This window comes from Euprymna scolopes, chromosome 16 (genome assembly GCF_053919585.1).
Source record: "Euprymna scolopes isolate OS-2025 chromosome 16, ASM5391958v1, whole genome shotgun sequence".
Classification (NCBI taxonomy): Eukaryota; Metazoa; Mollusca; class Cephalopoda; order Sepiida; family Sepiolidae; genus Euprymna; species Euprymna scolopes.
The window spans coordinates 15311738-15331723 of NC_136497.1; the positions used below are offsets into that span (position 1 = coordinate 15311738).

The following is a 19986-nucleotide window of genomic DNA, read 5'->3' on the forward strand; positions in this document are numbered from 1 at the left end:
TATTTGTCTTGAAAAGATTAAGGCTATACGTAGGAGGAAAATAGTTAACAGGAAGAGAGTTCCATAAGCCAGCAGTTCTTTGAAAGAAGCTACTAGAATAGGAAACTGCATTACAAGATATCAAAAAAGTGAAGTGATGAAAACTAGTAGGCCAAACGAGCTGAGACAAAGGAAGCAGAAAATAGATCAAACAATTCTGAAGAACACATGCCATAATAGTATTTATAAAAAATACTGAGACTAGCAACATCATGTGTTTTAAGGAGATGTTACAGAAAAGAAAGGATGGGTCAATTAACTGCAGGTACTATTTTATTAGTTTTTTGGGCAAACACTCTTATTTGTTTATGTATTAGCATTATTGAATGAAACGATTTATCTATGGCGCTGAGAATAAATCCATCATCCAGTAGAAAAACTGTTTCATGTAAAGTCTATACTAAGTACACAAACACGAGTGTCCTCCTAAAAGCATTATTATACATAATACATTGTCAGAAATATATTTGACTTAAAATATATTTGACTAAAAATTACCTCATATAAAACAAAAACCCCCACCTCCACCCCAATTCATGCCTCTGATGTTTTCAACTATTCTTAAGGATGTAACTTTTATAACTAGATTAAGAAAGCTATTGTGTGTGGTTGAAATGAATTGCCAAAAACCGCAATTGCTTGTAGAGATTTTCTTTCATACACTCTTAGCATTAACGCATTATATACATATGGGTAATTTCAGCTTTATAGGAGAAATAAAAGGAGTGCTCAATTATTATTGCAAAATCACACACGCATTTATTATTCAATGGACACTATTAGATTATTTTGATCTTCCATCAGTATCTTTGGTTTCACAGAAATGCAGGAAACTAAACCTGCAGATTAAAGTACCAATTGTAACAGATTCCTCAGTCAACATTTTGATAGTGTGCTGAAGAAATGGTCATATCTGGTATCTTTAAGTCTGCAGGTTGAGTTTCCAGCATTTTTGTTAAACCAAAGGAAAATCAAAATAATCCATAGTGTTCATCGAATACTATGTGTGTGTCTGAAATTGTGTTTCCTGGCTAAAAATAATGAATTTCTTCACATTTGACAAATAAATTTTAGACATAAAATAGCAATAGATATATTACAAATATAATATTTGATTATTTTATTCAGTGCTCAATACATGAGTAGAGCTTTGTAGTAGTAGTAGTAGTAAGAACAATTATATTATGACCAGTATACGTTTCATTCTGAGGGTACAACCATCAGATAATTATTCTGATCACCCCCCTCCCCCGATCTGTATTTATTATGTATGTGTGAGTGAATTTCTCGACTAAAAATAGTGACTTTTTTCACATTCTAAAAAAAAAAAAAAAATGCAAATGATGTGTATTGTTGTAATTTGTTATTTCAATACATTAAATGGAATACATTAATTCATCCTAATATACAAGTTCATATAAAATCACTAACTGCAATGGCAAAAAGAACCTTAATTAAAAAAAAAAAAAGATCAATGTACGTGGGTCGATATTAACTATAAAAAAATTTGTTTAACTAACAAGGTTTAATTTAAACTAGATTCTTCTGTCTTTAAAAAACATACATATTAAAAACAACCACATCAAAGTACAGATCTTATATATATATATATATATAGCCCTGCCCCTGATTTTCTGAATACTATGTTAAATCTTCAATTAAAAACAAAAAAAAAAAAAAATCATTCATCGGATTAATTTGGAAAATTAAATGCTTTGATGCAACAGCCAAAAAAGTTGGAGAGAATATGTGGGGGTGGTAAGATAAAGATGAGGAAAAAAAAAACTGAAAAAGATGGGGAGGAGTGGCAGTCGATGGTGATTGTAAGATAGGTGAACAGGCAAACTATGAAGCTAGCTAAGTCTGCCTACCTGGGAGGTGAGTGCACAGGAGAGGTGCTTGCAGATTTGGACTTGTTCACATCGTGTCCAGGTGCATCCAAAAGGTTACCACTGAAATCACTGTATGCCCTGAAATCAAATCCACAGCGAGATGCTGATCATGGTGATCAGAGGTTGGAAGCACAATCTTTGTCAAAAGGATCAAATGATAGTGCATGGGGAAGGGAGAAAGTGTGCATGTTGGATTAGTTTCATCATGAAAGTCAACAAGGTCTAAGCGTAATTTAGCATACATATGCGTGTAGGTATAGAAAAAAAAAAAAAAGAGTCATAAAAGAAACTCTAGAAAATAAGAATTTAACAGAGGGCCATGTTTAAGATTTGATATTTTATTTCAGTTAAGAAACTTTATCAAGAATAGCATTTAATTAACAGAATCAGATTAAGTATACGAAAAAGTGAGAAATGGTTGCGTAAAGTAAAATCAGAATCCATTAATGCTATTCTTAAAGTTTCATAACTGAAACAAAATATTCAATTTAAACATGTATGATGTTAAATTATTCCTTGTTATATTTAGTTTGTTCTTATTAGCTTTTCTCTACGCATTCTATGATATTTATTTTCTTTAAACAAACCTTCATTATATATATATATATATAAATGATAAATTTCTCTACATATATGCTATTTTTCTTATATTTTTGAAGTGCTCAAAATGTTATCGTGTACATACATAAACATTATATATACTTGTATCTAATTACATGATGGTCGCTTCATATTTAGTTATTCTTAACAGAGACAGATTTTGTTTGACGTTATCATAATTCAAATATCACTATAATACAATAACCGTGGCAATTTGTATTTTGCAGTAAACTAGTCAACATGTTAAATAACTTAAAATTAACAATAAGAATAGCATCATAAACAATACATTATCAAACTGAACCCGCCTCATTTTAGAACTGCAAACATAAAACGACATCTTTAATATGTATATGTAGGTGTTAAATATGCTTATAAATGGTTTTCAGAAAATCTCTGTGCATTTTCAAGTTTTAATGTAAGCTATAAAAGATAATTTATTAAATACAAATTTATTCTAAAATTAATTTTTTCTCCTCCAGCATTTTGTTTGACCATTATTTTTCCATTTTACACCATACAAAATATTTTCTTAATTTAATGTTGCAACAATATCTATGATTTATGTTAAACAGTTCAATGAAGTTGCTATTTTAACCATAGCTGGAGAAAATTGTGTTTATATTTTTCATAATGGTATTAGTTCGTGAATATGGTGGATCCTTTTAGCAATTCCAAAATACTATCCGTTACCTCACCTCCATCTATCTTTTTTTATTCTAATTTATCTTTCAGAAATATATAACATTTTTAAACTATAGATAAACTATGAAACTGCTGTGAAGTGTTCAGTCAAATTTATTAAATATTTTATACAGGGTGGCTCCAAAGTTAAATTACAAATTATAAAAAATCGGTTCGTGTTTAAAAATTCCCCAATATTAAAAAAATATATAAAGAAAAACCTATGATATACATAACCGTGACAAAACGAAAATCAAAAATCACATAAATTAATCAAGTAGTTTTATTTTTAAAGAAACTCAAATTTTATTAGTAATTGATGAATGACTATCTTGTCCAGTTTGAAAACTATTTCAAGAAATCAAAGGGAGATAACCAATTCTAACTTGCAAGATCTGTGTTTTAATGCTTAATTTTTTAAATGCACAAAGAATCTATGAAAACTGTTTTTGTATGTATTGACTAATATTAACTGATTAATTTTAGTGTGTTTATATTAGTGCATATGGCTTCTACAAGCAAATGAAGAAAGACTAGCAGAGTGAGAGAGAATGCATACAGAGACTTTATTTTTTAATGAAATGAGAAAACTCGGATAATTTTTAAAGACAAAATCACTTAAAATTTTATTCCCTAGAATACTAGCCTGCAAGAAAAAGTATTACCCTGGAATTGTTTTCATCAAAAAGCTGAAAACGGAGAGAGAGAAAAAATAATTTGAAACAAATATTCCCCCATGTTTGGAATGAAATAAGCAGATTTTAAAATTTGGGAATTTTTATAATTTTAAGTTGCATGAGTTGGTTAATTGATATTTCCCAAAATTGAAAATCAAATATGTCCACAAGTAGAAAGTTGGGTATTGGTCGATGGTGAGTATGGACGCCAAAAAATGGATCTCAAATTCGTAAGCAATTTCACAGACCATCAGTAAATGTTTTTGAAACCATTTTGAATAAATATTTATAAATATTTCACAAATAAATATTAAATATTTATAAATATTCATAAATATTTTATAAATAAATATAAATATTTAAAGAATAAATATTTTTGTCACTGAAAATGGCTATATCGAATGAGACACTAATCTTGCATTTAATGTGCGTTTACAATCATAATTGTTTGGAAATATTTCAAAATTATTTTTCAAGTGCTTTTTATTATAGACACTGTGCAAAACTAATTGTTCAAGAATTGAGGAGTTAGAAATCTAATTTTTACTTTCCGTACTCACCACTGACTTTCTTATTAAAAGACATATTTGATTTTATATATATATATATATATATATATATATATATATATATATATATAAACAATGGTGAAAATCACTCTCCTCGAATTAGTGATGGTCAATATAAATATCACCTCAATTATTGATTGTGTAAAATTATGAAGATAAGCATTTTTTGACATATAAGGCAGGTCCAAAATTTTGAAACTGTATTAAAAAAATTATTTTGTTAAAATAAGATGATTTGTTGATTCGAAACATGCTTAAAGTTTGTTCAGATTTGAATAAGAAATGGGAGGAAAAATAGGCATTTTATTTACAATAAAATATTGGTAGGTTTTGTGTCTTGTTTTCTGATTGGAATAACTTGTAATCACAAAGTTTGGGTTTCCTGCATCGCTTACAGGCATATTTAAATATTTTTCTTTCTCCCATCTTTATAGGAAATGAATTGTTAACTGATGAACCATTCAGCGTCATTACAGACGTTTTAACTTCTTGTAAACCTGTAGAAAGAAATAACTTTGCTTTGTGCACCAAGACACCAATCATTAAAAAAACATTTTAAAGTATTTGGGTCAGGACCAATTTGAAACAGTTGGAACATCAACTTGCAAATTAATACTTTCGATGCTTAAAAAATATTCTTTCAGTTTAAGAATTATTTGTAAACGAAGAAAAAAAAAAGGGATTGAATATAAGTGTCCATCAAAACTTATGAGATATAATGCAATAACCTATAAAAAAAAATTTAGCTTTGCTGTAATTCAATATAATATCAAAATATAGTTTGAGTATTTTATATAGCGGAAATGGTTACACATTTCACCAAAAATAATTATTTAACTAAATTAGAAAATAAAAGTAGAACTAATCAAACATTGAATATTTACTAACAAATCATGAAAATTTATGATAAAGTTGTAATAAATGTTTAAAAATTCCACCAATTCAACACATTTAGATATATTCAGAAGAACCTAACTCATTTATTTGTTGTTGTGTCATTAATTTCTTCAAGTGTGTAGATTAGATAAATTGTTGGACTTGTTCTAATAAACAAAAAACAACTTTTAAGACCTCCAACAACAAAATGTCCCAGCCAATAAAGTCAGGTGAATATGGTGGCCATGGCTGTCAAACTCATTTGGTAATAATTTGGACCTCTGTAAATTGATCTGTGGCAGCTCCTAAAAACTTGTCTATAATCATAAGCCTGACAATCTACCCGATCTCCAATGCTGCATTGAAGAAATTGATGCTATCACAACAATCAAATTAGCCAACTAAATATGCTGAATTGGTTTTAGGGGAAGATGGGAAAACTTTTGAACAGAGCCAAAGCATTTAAGTTATATTGTTTTTATTTATTGGGGGGAAAAAACTAGCATCAAATTTTATTTCAAAAACGATTTTTTATATTTCATCCTGAAGTGCTTTTTAATGTAGAAATATTGGATGTATTATTTATACACACGTTACCAGCATTTACTCTACAACACTCAAAACATTAAGAAACATCTCTATTTGACACTCAGAGAAGTTAGGATTTGTCATTGTTGCTCAACAATAAAAAAAAAAAATTACTCTAACTCATTGATGTTGTCTGAAATATTTGATTTGTATTGTTTTGATTTATTAAAAAATAATCTTGTTTCAAATTTGATTTCAACAAAGATTTCTTATATTTAACCTCATTCGTTAATAAAAGTTTGCTTAGTTATTTTTGTTCTATTTTAGTTAAGTCATTATCTTTGGCGAGATTTATAACCAAACTTGTATAATGAATTGTTTTAAAAGAATTCTTGACAAGTTGTATAAAACACTAATCTATTTTGTTTATCAATATTTATTGCATAATACAAAAAAGTAACGACATAAGAAAAAATGAAAAAGGTTTTTAACATTTGAAAAATAAAACATTATATGATTCAAAATCAAACTGACATTTGGTAGTTTTCTGACTAAAAGCATTGAAACTATTATTTTATTAAAAACAACATTTATAAAAATTATTTTTAAAATGATAAATTTGTTGACTTTCTGAAAAAGTAATCAACATGAAATTCACTTGGGGTTGATATTCAATTAAAAGAGCACTTCTTCATTATAAGAGAGAAATTTGAAGATCAAAATATTTAATTTCAATACTGATACCAATGGTATCTACTTGTCATGTCGAATTTAGTAACATAGCTAAAAAATTACAAAAAACTATGAGATAGAACATTATTAATGAAAAAAAAAAGTTTTTGAAGAAATTCAAGTTTATACATAAATAAACAGCATGACGTCAGGGGAAGTAATCGATACCCATCTTGCTACAATTAATGGCAGACATCACAATTATAGATTGGTCAAAATACATGTTTTATGTAATAATGCAGTAATACTTAATTGTAACATGACAATTAAATAGATAACATTGCTTTTAGTTGGAATTAACATAAAGGTAAATAGTTATAATAAATGAGTATATAAATTCTTTTGATTTTTGGATTTCGCTCTTATAACGAAAAAGTGTTGCAATTGTCTTTCAAGGTTTTAAAAATAATTTGATAATTCCATATTGAAGATGCACCTATATTTTATAAAAGTAGATTATAATGCACTTTTTTTAAACATTTATTTTTTTGTGCTAAATATTATAATTTATTGGTTAAAATTAAAAGTAAAATTATAAAATCATCAATTTTAATTGAAAGTAGTATGTAATATTTCTGTCGTGCATAAATTTTAATTGAAAGTTTACGTAATATTTTTGTTGCGTATAATTTTACACGAGTTAAACATATGGAATTGACAAGCAGGTGAGAAGTTAAAATATCTTTAAAATGATTTTGCATATATATTTTCAAATATTCACAATCTCATTTGAAAATGTTTTTTATTTTACTTTATGAAATAATCCTTAGTATATCCATTTCCTTAATAGCACTTGTCAAGTATCTGTTTAACTAATTGCATACAGAGAAGAAATTAAATAAAAACAAGTTGATTCAAGTTTAAGTGTTTGAACATTTTAAAAGGTCCACGAAACTATAAACCTTCTCCAGCAGTTAAAGGAAAACATCTTTAGGGAATACCCAACAGAGAAAATCGTTTCCTAAATACTAACAACTGTGTCATGTTATTTCAAAATGGAGAATGGAAGAAAATATATTTTATAGGCACATTTTGCTTTACAAGAACCACTTCAAAACAAATAGCAAAGCAATAGTAACAATGGCATAACTTTCTAATCGACTTCCAACAAATATTTAAAAGCACAATGTTCAGCTGGAGATGCATTAACTTTTCTCCCCTTCAAATACATAAACAAATGGCCGTTTCAAAAATCATTTTAAAACCAAAAAGAAAAGCAATTTTTAAGCACTTGTTAACAACGGCAATTATTTTACTGGAAAAGAAAAATGGTTGCAATAAAAACATAAAGCAAAGACAAACACTGCATAATTTGCATAAACTCAATCATTTAAAATAAATGATTATAATTTTGGCATTTATTTTTAATTTTATATCAAAACATTTTTATAACAGTGATTTGAATACTAAAATTAGAAATGAAAATAAAGCAAAACTGTTTTAAAATAAGAAAAATTAAATTCAATATGAATGAATATTGGTTGGCATGAAAATTAGGAGTGCTGGAAAACTAATCTTTTCATTCAATTTTTCAACAAACAAAATTTTGTAATAATGCTAGGTCGATATAGCGAACATGGTTTTACTTTCAATTCAAATTAAAAAAAAAACAACAACCTTATTTGAAAATTGTACTGATGTTTGTGGGTGACTAAAAGGTTGTCATTAAAGGATTTACAGGTTTTACATATTTTTGAATTGTCCCACAATGATTTCTCGAGGCCACTAAGTATCCTATAAGAATGTTTAATTTTAAACCATTTTATTTCTATAGATTTTAATTCCTCATTGAAATCACTTTATTACATACTGCTATAATATTGATAGTTTTATGTTTCTAAGTTCAAAACAAAATTGGAGGCGCAAATTTATTTCATGTTTAGTGATAGAAAAACATTGTTAAATAACTAAATCGAACTCTTATTCAAAGTATATTGGCCAAGTTATAGAAATGTGCTGTTAATTTGAAATTTTTCTTGATTTTTCCATTAAAACAAAAATTCCAGTTGAATCTTTTTCTGAGTAATAGAAAATTTAAAACAAATGCTTTTACTCTTTCAGAAAATTCAGATGGCGGAATTCTAAGAAATTAGAAATGCAAAGACAAAACATAAAGATTAAAAATATTTAGTTTTTAATTTTTTGAAATACGTGTAAAATTTGTTTAGTTAAAAATATCGATAAAATTTAGTAAAAACTTCAGTACAAATGCTTGTTGAACTTAGCTGGAATAACTCTATAGGCACAAGTTCAGGCCCTCAAAATTTAGTTGGCAGGGACATTCTGTAACTATAAAGTTTTCGTTCACACATTACTTTTTTGGTAGTCATCATAACAACTAACCATTGCATCATCTTATTTTCCTTGGTCAAGGGTTTTAGATTTTCTGCCAGCTCGTAATCTCAGTCTTCAAGTTTGGGAGTCTTGTAGACTGATTCTGTTTAAATTCAACAAAGATCATTGCTGCTGTTTGTAGCCAAGTTTTCTTGAGTCATCCAACTTTCTTAGGGCTTTCTACCTCTAGATCTTTGCATTTTCTTATTTAAGAATCACTCCTTTCAACATGGCCAATCCAATGTAACTGACTGACCATCATTCATAAAGCTTTTCTCTATTCAGTCAAATAGCTATGCCTGATTTGTCACTAGAGTATTTAATGATAACTTGTGATTCAATTTAAAAAATCAACTGAGGAATTCTCAGCTTTACTCAATTTTCTTCAAAGAACTCTTCCATCTTGTTAGAGTCATGAGTAGAATAGTCAAAGTGTCCACTTGTATATCCGACACTATTTGTAAATGCCTTTAATCATATGTTTGGTAAGTATGCCTAAAGCAGCTTTGAACCTATCGCTGCATTAGTAATAAATTCAACCTCAAATTCAAACATACGCATCACAGTAGGGTGCTGGAAAGTGTTGTCAGTGATTTCTCTGTATGGATTACTAAAGAGTTTTGTGTCTTTCAGCATTATACTCTCTTCACAACACTGATCTGATCAGAGATGATCAGTCTCTGATCTACTCTCTTCTAGTACACTTTCAGACACTGGACATTTGTAATGTAAAGTCATTATAAAACTCTCTTGATTGGCGACTGCCAAAGACAATTTATGTAAAATGCCAAACTGAATCCAAATTTTTTTTTATATCAAAAATATTACAAAAGTGACACAAATTCTTTTTGCACAGCATTTTCAGATTGCACAACTCTTGTGAGCACTGGGCAAAATCTTATGAGCTCCTAAAAATCAAAACCTCAAGATGGTACATCAATATCACGAAACAAGAACCAGCAGAGCAACCCCCATCATGAAACTGGCCAAACGTTTTGGACAATACTGTTCTACAAATGAGACAGAATCAGAAATTTCTGCTATGGAAAGTCCAAAAGAGTCGCTAAAAATACACCAAAATCTTCCATTGAAAAAACTGGAAGAATAGGCCAACCAACAGCATGGCAAGTATCTTTTGGATGAATTCACCAAAGACTCTATAGATAAAGAAGGCACTATAGACTCGCTAAAAAGAGGATCGCCCCGCTATGATCACGAGGGGATTATAGTGGCTGCCAAAGATCAAGACTTGATGACCAATGCTTTTAAAAAGATGAGTGGTCTCAGTAATGACAACAAATGCAGTGTCTGTCACACCAAAGTAGAAAGTATAAATCACCTGATACCCAGTTGTAAAGTTCTGCTGGGAGGTAGCTACTATACGACGGAGTGTGTAAATATCTCCACTGGATGATCTGTAAGAAGTTGAATATGGAATGCAGCAACAGGTCCTGGTAACATGTACCAGAAAAAACAGTTGGAAATAAGTCATACACCATTCACTATGACTGTAATTCCTACAGCTATGTACCTAGAAAACAGACGTATTAGATCTGACATAGTGATATGGGACAAGGAGAAAGAAGTAATCTTAGTAGAAGTTGCCGATGATGCTTATGATGCTTACGGTAAAACAGACCCGAGAGGAAAAAAGATAACGAAATATGAAGATCTTATGTATGATATGAAAAGAATCTGAAATCTTAGGAAAATCTTCATAATTCCAATAATTATAGGAGCAACCAGACTCATGAAAAAGAGTTTAAAAAACTATCTTGCAAATATACCCGATAAACTAAGTGCAAGAGAGATTCAAACAATTACAATAAAAGGGGTGGTTAGAATCTTATAAAGATCTCCCAGTGGGGATATACTAGATAACGGTGAATGTTTGGTATTCGGGTGGATGCTCCATCCCCAGCTAAAACAAAATAAGAAAATTGGAATCAGACACCATATTTTAAAGAAACAAATCTGTGTCTTCCCCCTTTTGCATAAGCATTATAAAATGGACATTAACTAAATCATCTGACACAAAATTAACCTCTTATGTATACCATCTAGTGAATGAGAGGAGGATGTTGAGCTGTAGAAGATGTTCATTCCTTGAGCCAGGGTTTATGATGCTTTCCAAATACTTTTTTTTTTATCTCTCTCATTTTAACTGAACATGCATGAAGGAACAGAATGTGCTCTGATGAAATGATTGCACTTGTACCCTCTTAATGTAAATACACCTTATGAACCCAACTAGCAGCAAAATTCCACCTCTTCACTAGAAATGCTTACATGTTAGAAGACGTTCCACTCAAATATTTACTTTGCCTTGAACTGCTTGCTTTTCAAGTTTTCTCCCTGTTTCCAATTTTCCTGACTGTACCAATATCAAGAAATTTAAATGTAAAAAAACTTTTTGATGAAATCTGATGCATCAAAGAATTTGCATCTAATGCCTGCCACATTCTAATAAGTGATATTAGTGGCAATCAGCATGAGGTGATAAAGGGAGGTAAGTTGCCTCATTATTCGTTCATCATTAATGTTGTTCATTTTTACGTTTAGTACACAAGACTTTTTTTTATTTTATTTCTATCAAACAAGAGCAAAATTTTAAAGACTTCAATTATAGTTTTTAGGATTTAAAATGGAACTTTTTTTTAAACTAAAGAAATTATTGTTGAATTAAATAAAGTATTTTGCGTTTCATAATTGAATAAATATAAAACAAAAAAGTTGGTTATCACATGATCCATTACTAAAAACAAATTTAAACCAATGAAGGATTTTCTTTCATTCTGTTTTATAATGTTTTATAACTTGTTAATTGGACAAAGTATGGAGAGGATAACTTTGCCAAATAAATCTGAAAGCTAAAAATAAAGCTTTTATCAATAAATACATTAACGAAAAATTGAGTTTTATGTGTCCCTTCTTCAAATTTAACTCAAGTTGTCAGATTATTTTATCCTTTTATATATAAACAAATTTTAAATAGTTATGGTTAAATTTGTATAAGAAAAATTTATTTATACTCCAAATTGTTGTATGGAAAATTACAATACAATATAAACTAACTAGAGCTTTATAATGTGTTCAAAGATGTATAATATTTAAATAAAATTTTGAAATCAAACGTTTAAATGAACATAAATTTTACATTTCAACTTTGATAAACAAATAAGCTAAAAACTTAGAAATCCATCCATTTCTTCAGAAAAATCACATTCAGTATGAGTGGTTGAATATTATTTTCTTTAAAAGAACATTAAAGTTCCAATTATAGAGTACAGAACAAAAATAAAAGTCGAGTACAACACACAAATGAAAAAGACAACAGAAATAAACCAAAATATGGGCTGACGAAAATATTAAGTTTCAGTTTTGGGATTAGACTTATCAATCATAAAGTTGCATATATAGAAGAAATTAAATGAACTAATGCAAAACAGCCAAAATGGTGACCAGATTGAAAATAAATTTTGAAGGTGAATTAATCACTAATGTTTCATTTAATGGCACAACAAAAACATTAAATACATTTGTGCTAAGAAACACTGGAAATCTTTTAGCAACAAATTTTATGCAACACTTCAAGTTGTGGAATTTGCCTATGAATATGTTTTGTCAAAAAAACAAAGGAAAATCTGAAGTCAGAATTAAAAGAAAGTTTCTCTGAAGTTTTCTCAGCCAGACTGGGAAAAATGCATAAAAATGTCAGCCAGATTTGAACTCCAAGAGAACCAGTATTCCAAAAAAAAAAAAAAATAAAAAAAAATGTATCATTTGCGTCATTGGAGAAAATTAATGAGGAGCTTAAATAATTTATAAAAACCTGCATTCTATCAAAAGTCAATAGGCAGCTCCTACAGTCTATGTCAAAAAGAAGTCAAGAGAAATCCATCAGCCAACCGGTTTGAACTCAATACTAAAATTAATTACCCACTTCTTAACCCTGAAGAAGTTTTCGCTAAGCTAAATGGAGAACAGATCTCTAAAGTTGATCTGAGTGATGCAGACTTTCAACGTCAAGGAAAATAGCTTGAAGTCGCTTTGTATGACCATTCATAAGGGGTTATTCAAATTTGAAAGATTAGTGTTTGGAGTCAAGGTAGTGCCTGCCACTTTTCAAGAAATTATGGATATTATGTTGAGTGGCTTTGCTTTCGCCATAGCATACATGGATGATATTATCATAAGACCAGAGAGCAACATTGAGAATATGTCCATAAGATATTCTCTCGAATACAGGATTTTGGATTTAAAATCAAGTGTGATTTCTTTATGGAAGAAATAAAATGCTTAACATATCATAGACAAAAACGATAGATCAGACCTGGAAAGGGCCACAGCTACAAAAGATATGCCAACTCCCCAAATATTACTTAATTACAATATTTTGCAGGATTTGCGAACTATTACCAGACATCCATTCCTAATATGCACGACCTACAGACCCCACTGCAGAAGCAATTAAAAAAGAATATAGAGTGGAAATGAACACCCGAATTGCAGGCAAAATGCAATGAAATAAAAAATCCCTCCCACATTATGACCGAAAATTATGAGGTTAATACTCTTGTGGGGGAAAATATTGCGACGTGGCGCAAGATTACAGACTAACTGAACAGTCTGTCAATATTGACAATCTTTCTTTGTATAATATATTCTTTCTACCTAAACCTGTTTTTCACGGCTTTCTTCATGACTCTTTAATAATAATAAAACAGGGGAGAATGTCATTCCTTTTCCCTAGAGAAATAAAATTTGAAAATTCTATCCTAGTAATTTAACTGGGTATATATTTATTAACCACTAGTGGCACCCGGGTTTTTAGAGGCGTGTGGTTGATGGGGGGGGGAATGAAAACAAAGGGAAGTAATAACCCTGTTTAAATATTATAAAAACAAACAATGTTAAAACTATTTTTAAAAAATTGTAAAAAAACAATTAAGAAAATGAATGTGATGCAATACGAACTGTCTGGCGGTGCCCGGGTGTTTGAAAAATCTCCAAAAAGTTGGGGGGGGGGGGGTTCCGCAGTGAAGTTTGTTTTGGTTTAATTTCAGTAGTCCTGCATCACACGCAAATTTTAAATGAATTTTTTCTTTTCTCGAATTCTAAATGAATTTATTTGTTTTAATTTTAATTTAAGTGTAATGCAAGTGAAATCACGATATCGTTGCGTTGTAATAATAAATAGTAAAGAATGAATTCTTTGTGTAAAAATAAATGTTGAGTTGAAAGCATTAATAAATAAAGCTCATAGTTAGAGTCGTTAAAACCGGAAGTAAAAACCTGTTAGTCCTGCAGGTTGCGTCTTACACTAATTAAAAAAAGCAAAAAGAAAACAATAATAATAATCACGTTTTTGCATTTAAAAAAAAAATTTTTAATTTTTATTTTATGGGAAAAACAGAAAGCATAAATCAGGGGAAAAAAGATAAAAAAACAAAAAAACGGCATGAATAACCTTGTACGATTCCAAACCGATGTTTTCTCGTACTGTTCCTTGTGAACGCATCCGCTGCGGTGTAAATGGGGAGCGGGGAAAGGAGGAATCTAATAGAGAGAAAAGATGTTGCAACTTCCATTGATTTTGGCAGTGGACTATCACCGGAAAAAATATAGGAATGTACCATTGTCAAGGAACTGTAAAGGTAATAGGCCTATAGCACATCTCAGATAATGTGCTACAGTTTACATGCAAATGTAATGCGTACAATGTCATGATTTTTAATCCTATTAAGGTCAAAGTCGGAGGGGAAAAATGAGTTCATTTTAATTATATAGAGAAGCACAATAAGTGAGATCAAATGCGAGTCTCAGTAATCAGAATGTTCCTGCTTTAATCATTCCTTAAAAATATAAAAGAACATCCTTTACATGAAAAGGAGCACATTTAAACTAAAGCCAAACAAAAACATTTTACTTCGAGGTCTCCAAGATTTTACATGTTGCTTTTAGAAACATTACTGTAACAAAATCTTATGAAATTCAGGAACTTGTAGTGATAATTAACCTTCCTGTATATATCATTCTTATTTAATATATTAAAATATTGTGTTTCTTGGTTAACAAGTCAAATATGATGATTGACAGAAAATCTTCATCTAAGATTTCCGATATTTACATTCTATGGTTTCATCTTAAGACACACCATCTTTTACAAAGAGTTCTCTCCCCTACAAAACGATTTTAAAAGCTTGATGCTTCTTTAGCGAAATTCCAAATATTGAATTTTAAGTAAAACCAGTGTTATCTATTTAATTGTCCTATCACAGTAATGAACATATCCAAAAATTATGAAAAACGATAAGATAGAAAATTAATTATTAATGAAAACAGTTTTCAAAGATGAGCAACGAAAATTAAGTTTTGCTAAAAAAAAGAAAAAACAAATAAAAATAGAAACCGGAGAGTTTGAATCGTAACCATAGAGGTATTAATTTTCTGAAACCTGAAAATCTTAGGTCAATTTAGTGAAATGACAATTAGGTAGATGCCATTGGTTTTATTTAAAATTCAATATTTAGATTTTTGCTATTATAATGAAGAAGTGCCAAAAAATTTCTATCCAGGGCTCCAGACTAACTTTATTCATCATTCTGTCATGCCCCCCGAATAATTTTTATCAGTTCAAAATATGGATATATTTTCATTACTCATATTTCATATAATCTATAGGTGTAAAATACTAATATAAAAATTTTTTAACATCAATAATAAATTAGATAATTTGTTTCTAGCACTGGATGAAAAAAAAGAAATCTTTAATTTTTTCTAGATTTGAACAAATTGTAAAAATAAAACTACCCTCAAAACTTTATTTCTACATCAATAATTTGTTTCACTTTAAGTTTTCTTTTGTTCTGCATAAGAAAATAATTCCGTTCTTGTCCAGAATTTCCCCTATATTGAAAAACAAAGAAAATTCTGTATGATGTATGTATCCGTTATGAAGTGAAAATGTCATATTCCAAAAATAACAAATTGATCAAACATTTTTTTTTTTTTAAAAAGAAAATCAAATTTTTGAGTATCAGTGGAGTAACTCTCACCCACCATTCGAAAAAAAAAAAAAAATCTAAAAGGAGATAACTCAATAAGTAAAAAAACACTTCATGTTGTAATGCCTATGAATTCCCATTAATCACTTAAAAATGATTTTCTTAACAAAAGTAAAACTTCTTGATCAATTTACATGAGTTTTGGAATATTTTTTTGTTTCTTTATGGGTACGCACATTATACAGATTTTCTATATTTTTTTTTAATATGGGGGAATTCTGGATAACAACCAATCATTCGCTTGTCCTGAAGACTCTTCTAATCTTGAATGTACCCAAAAAGTTTTAGGTTGAAGACTAGCAAAGAATTATGAAATAAATTCCAGTTATCATTGCACTAAAAAAAAAAAAGGAGGAAAAAAGGTACTGATAAAGGAAAAAGAGAAAGAAAAGAGGAAAAGAAGAGTACATAATTTTGTGTTTAATTTATCCTACAAGATGTTAAAAAAAAAAAAATGGATTAAGCTGAAAGAATAAAAAGACTAAAATCAAGAATTTAGTATGGAGCAAAACGTGAAGATGAATGCTTACCTGAATGCACTTCCTTTTCCACCCATTGTAATATAGGAAGTATCGCTGACATTACGCCGATGACCTTTCACTGACGAGCGAGAAGTGGGTGGTGGAGGAGAATGAGGTGGTGTGATTGAGATCAACGGTTGGTTATCATTCTATTAAGAAAAACAAGAGATTGGAAATTATCTTATGACTATGCAATCCATACAACTACATACTTAGAAAATGCAGCTGTTAAACTAACAATAGACAGGAAAAAATTTTTAATTGTTTAAAATATTTCAATAATGGCATACATAGAAAGAGCTTGATGAGCTAAGAAAGAATCTTTAAATTTTTTTAAAATCTGGCCAAAAATATGGAAGTTACTATTTTTGTGCCTCACACATTTGGATATTTTTCTCTCTTTAAGACCATATGTAGTCACATTTTGTACGATACGTTTTCAATCAAAATGTTATTTTTTTGTTAAAATAAAAAATTGTGCAATAATAATGTCACTAAAATCTGCAGAAATTAATGGTTCTCAAATCTGCCATAACTGCATATAAATATTCTGCAATACAACAAAAATACTCTTATCTATTAAAAGAAAAGTAGTTAGAGAACACAAAATTGAATCGTAATACATTTTATGGAAAAGAACCAAAATTAGGACTTTAAAAATGAATGTATAACAAAATTTCTTTTTTCACCACTTATCAAGGCCCGGAAGCCACTCAGGGATAAGGGTTATTGCAAGTACATTATGTTAGTGTGGAGATTTGATGAAGTGTTTACTTAAGGGGTCAGTTCATTAGGAATTTGTTAACGTTGGACTTGAAGAAATCCAAGTTGTAGTCCGGTGGGAAGCAGGCAGACGGAACAGAGTTCCACAGGCATGCAGTTCTAAGAATCCGCGTTTTGAGTTAGGCACAGATATAGAGTGGGGGAAATTTTTCACAGTGGATTCAGCTAGACGGATGTTTTTCGTGAAAGATTGGCGAGGGGGGGACCAGAGATTGGAGTTCAGACGAGCACCTGCCATGGAAATAACGATAAAACAAGGATAGGCTCGCAACGTCTCTTCTGTGGGAGAGAGGTTGCAGGGTAGAGAAAAGGGCATCTCCCACTAAGCCACGAAGTCTATTTTGTACTCTATCAAGGCAGTATAGGCTGTTTTTAGCAGCTCCTGCCCAGATATGGCAACAGTATTCCATCCTTGGACGTACTTGGCTTTTATATACAGGGTGGTCAAAAAGTCAGGTAACATATTAAAGGTAGAAAAAACAATATGATCCATTATAATCTCTATTCGTTTAATATTATTTGTTTAAATATTTGAGTGTAATATATAACTACCCCTCCTGATTTCTGGCTTTGGGGCTATGTAAAGGATAGCGTTTATGGCAAGAAGCCTGATACAATAGCGTCTTTAAAGTTATTTATCGAAGAGGAGATTGCGCGGATATCAGCTGACATGATTACACGTGTTACACAATCAGTGGTTAATTGCTTCCAGCGATTGATAGAGAGAAATGGACGACAATTAACAAAATAAACATATTTCATGTTTGTTTAATTTTATATTTCAATGTATGGTACTTAAATATACGTGTATTGCTGATATCGTTTTTCTTTAAAATGTTACCTGACTTTTTGACCACCCTGTAGATAGAGAATTGCATCAGTAGTGAGATATCTTCTGGAGTGGTAGAAGGATCTCACCATCTTTCCAGCGACCTTGGCAACAGACTTGATGTACGTGTTCCATTTCAGATCAGGAGTAAAGGTCAAACCCAGAAGCTTGACAAAACACAGGGCCTCACCCAGACGAGAGCCATCCATCACAATTGATGCCAGATGGGGATCAGAGCATTGATGATGTAAGGATAGGAGTTTGGTTTTGGATGCATTAAAGGTAACCAGCCACATCTTCCTCCACTGAACCACGCGCTCGAGATCAGAGGAGAGAGAATCAGAGAGAACTTTGTCATTTACAGCCTTTGACGTGTTGCAGTAGATGGTCGTGTCATCAGCATAGATGTCAACGAATGATTTAAGTATGTGTTTAGGGAGGTCATTGATGTAGATCAGGAAGAGAGTTGGGCCTAGGATTGACCCCTGAGGGACTCCAGCATTTATATTGCAGGCCTCCGATTTTTGTCCATCTACCACTACTCTTATGAGCCTATCGGAGAGAAATGATTTAATGACTGAGAAAACATTTTCAGTTATACCGTTGCTGGAAATCTTGTGAAGTAGACCCTTCTGCCATACCTTGTCGAAGGCCTTTGATATGTCAAGAGCAATTGCCCTAGAAAGGAAGCCTTTGTCAAGAGATTCACTAATCCTGTGGGATATAACCATCAGCACATCTGCGGTAGATCTTGCAGAGCGGAAACCATATTGTGTGTCACTAAGAAGGTTATTCCTGCTGAGGTGGTTGACTATTTCTCTATTTAATATGGATTCCAGCAACTTACTCATAACACACAGGAGACTTATTGGTCTGTACTGAGAGGGAGATGACTTATCACCTGAATTCTTAAATACAGGGCAAACTGTTTGCTATTATTATAGATTAACACCTAAGATTTTACCATTTTAGGCAATTACATGTGAACACCCTGAAATACTTGACAGAAAAAAACAATTATTTTCAAAATAATCTATATATATAAATCTCAAACGTCTGTTAGTATGTATGTTTGTATGTCCACCTAAAACTTTTGACAGACAGAACAAAACTTAACAAATTTGGTATCATATAAAAGCTCGAACCTTCGCCCGACAAATATCGAAAAATTGGCCAAAAACAATTCCTTCACCCTAAAATCATCAGTTTTGTACAAGGAGGGTGTAGCAAAAACTGTCCTCTCATGACAAGTTTGCTTCTACGCATGACGTTGGAACATGATTTAGTTTAAATATTAAAAAAAAAGCAACTCAGTTTCATCAATGTCGTCTTGGCTCAGTTGTTTAGAGGGCGGCGTCATTATCTAAAGGTTGTAAGTTCGAATCATGGTGTGAGGTTTCTTTTTTCGATTTTTTTAATTTTAATATTGAAACAGGGTTATTTAAGCCATTTTCCACGTTTTTTTTTTGTTTTTATTTTTCAGATTTTTTCTGTTTTCTTTCTCCATCACATTTGTGTTTTCTTTTTTTTGTTTTTCCGATTTTTACATTTAACATCGTTCGTTTGCCTTACATTAGTTTTTTTTTTTTTTTTTTTGATTTTTTTAAGTTTTAACATTTTTTTTAATATAAAATATTTAATAATTTAATATTTAAAAATATTTACTTCGCTTATTCTTATGTTTTGATTACCCCCCCCCAACACACACACCTCTAAACACCACACCTGGGCATCGTGGTTTTAAGAGGGGTTTTGTTGGGTGGGTCTTGCCACTCTGACTGAGTGGTAGAGTTAAAGGTTTTTAGGAGGGGGGTGTCACTCGTACCTAGGGTCAGAGTAGCAGGGTTTTTCAGGA

The 19986-nt window shown here is 30.5% G+C and overlaps 1 protein-coding gene across 7 annotated transcripts in view; it reads right to left on the minus strand.

Moving 5' to 3' along the window:
- Positions 1-19986, minus strand: part of LOC145295851 (uncharacterized) — a 423706-nt gene that overhangs the window by 126000 nt on the left and 277720 nt on the right. For 4 of the 7 annotated variants that reach the window (XM_080141571.1, XM_080141575.1, XM_080141570.1 and 1 more), the window contains 2 exons: positions 16529-16668; positions 1911-2009 (listed from right to left, as the gene is read on the minus strand). In XM_080141571.1, coding sequence (XP_079997697.1) covers positions 1911-2009; positions 16529-16668 — 239 coding nt within the window. The remainder of the gene's footprint in view (positions 1-1910; positions 2010-16528; positions 16669-19986) is intronic. The other 3 variants (XM_080141574.1, XM_080141576.1, XM_080141573.1) reach the window with 1 other exon arrangement.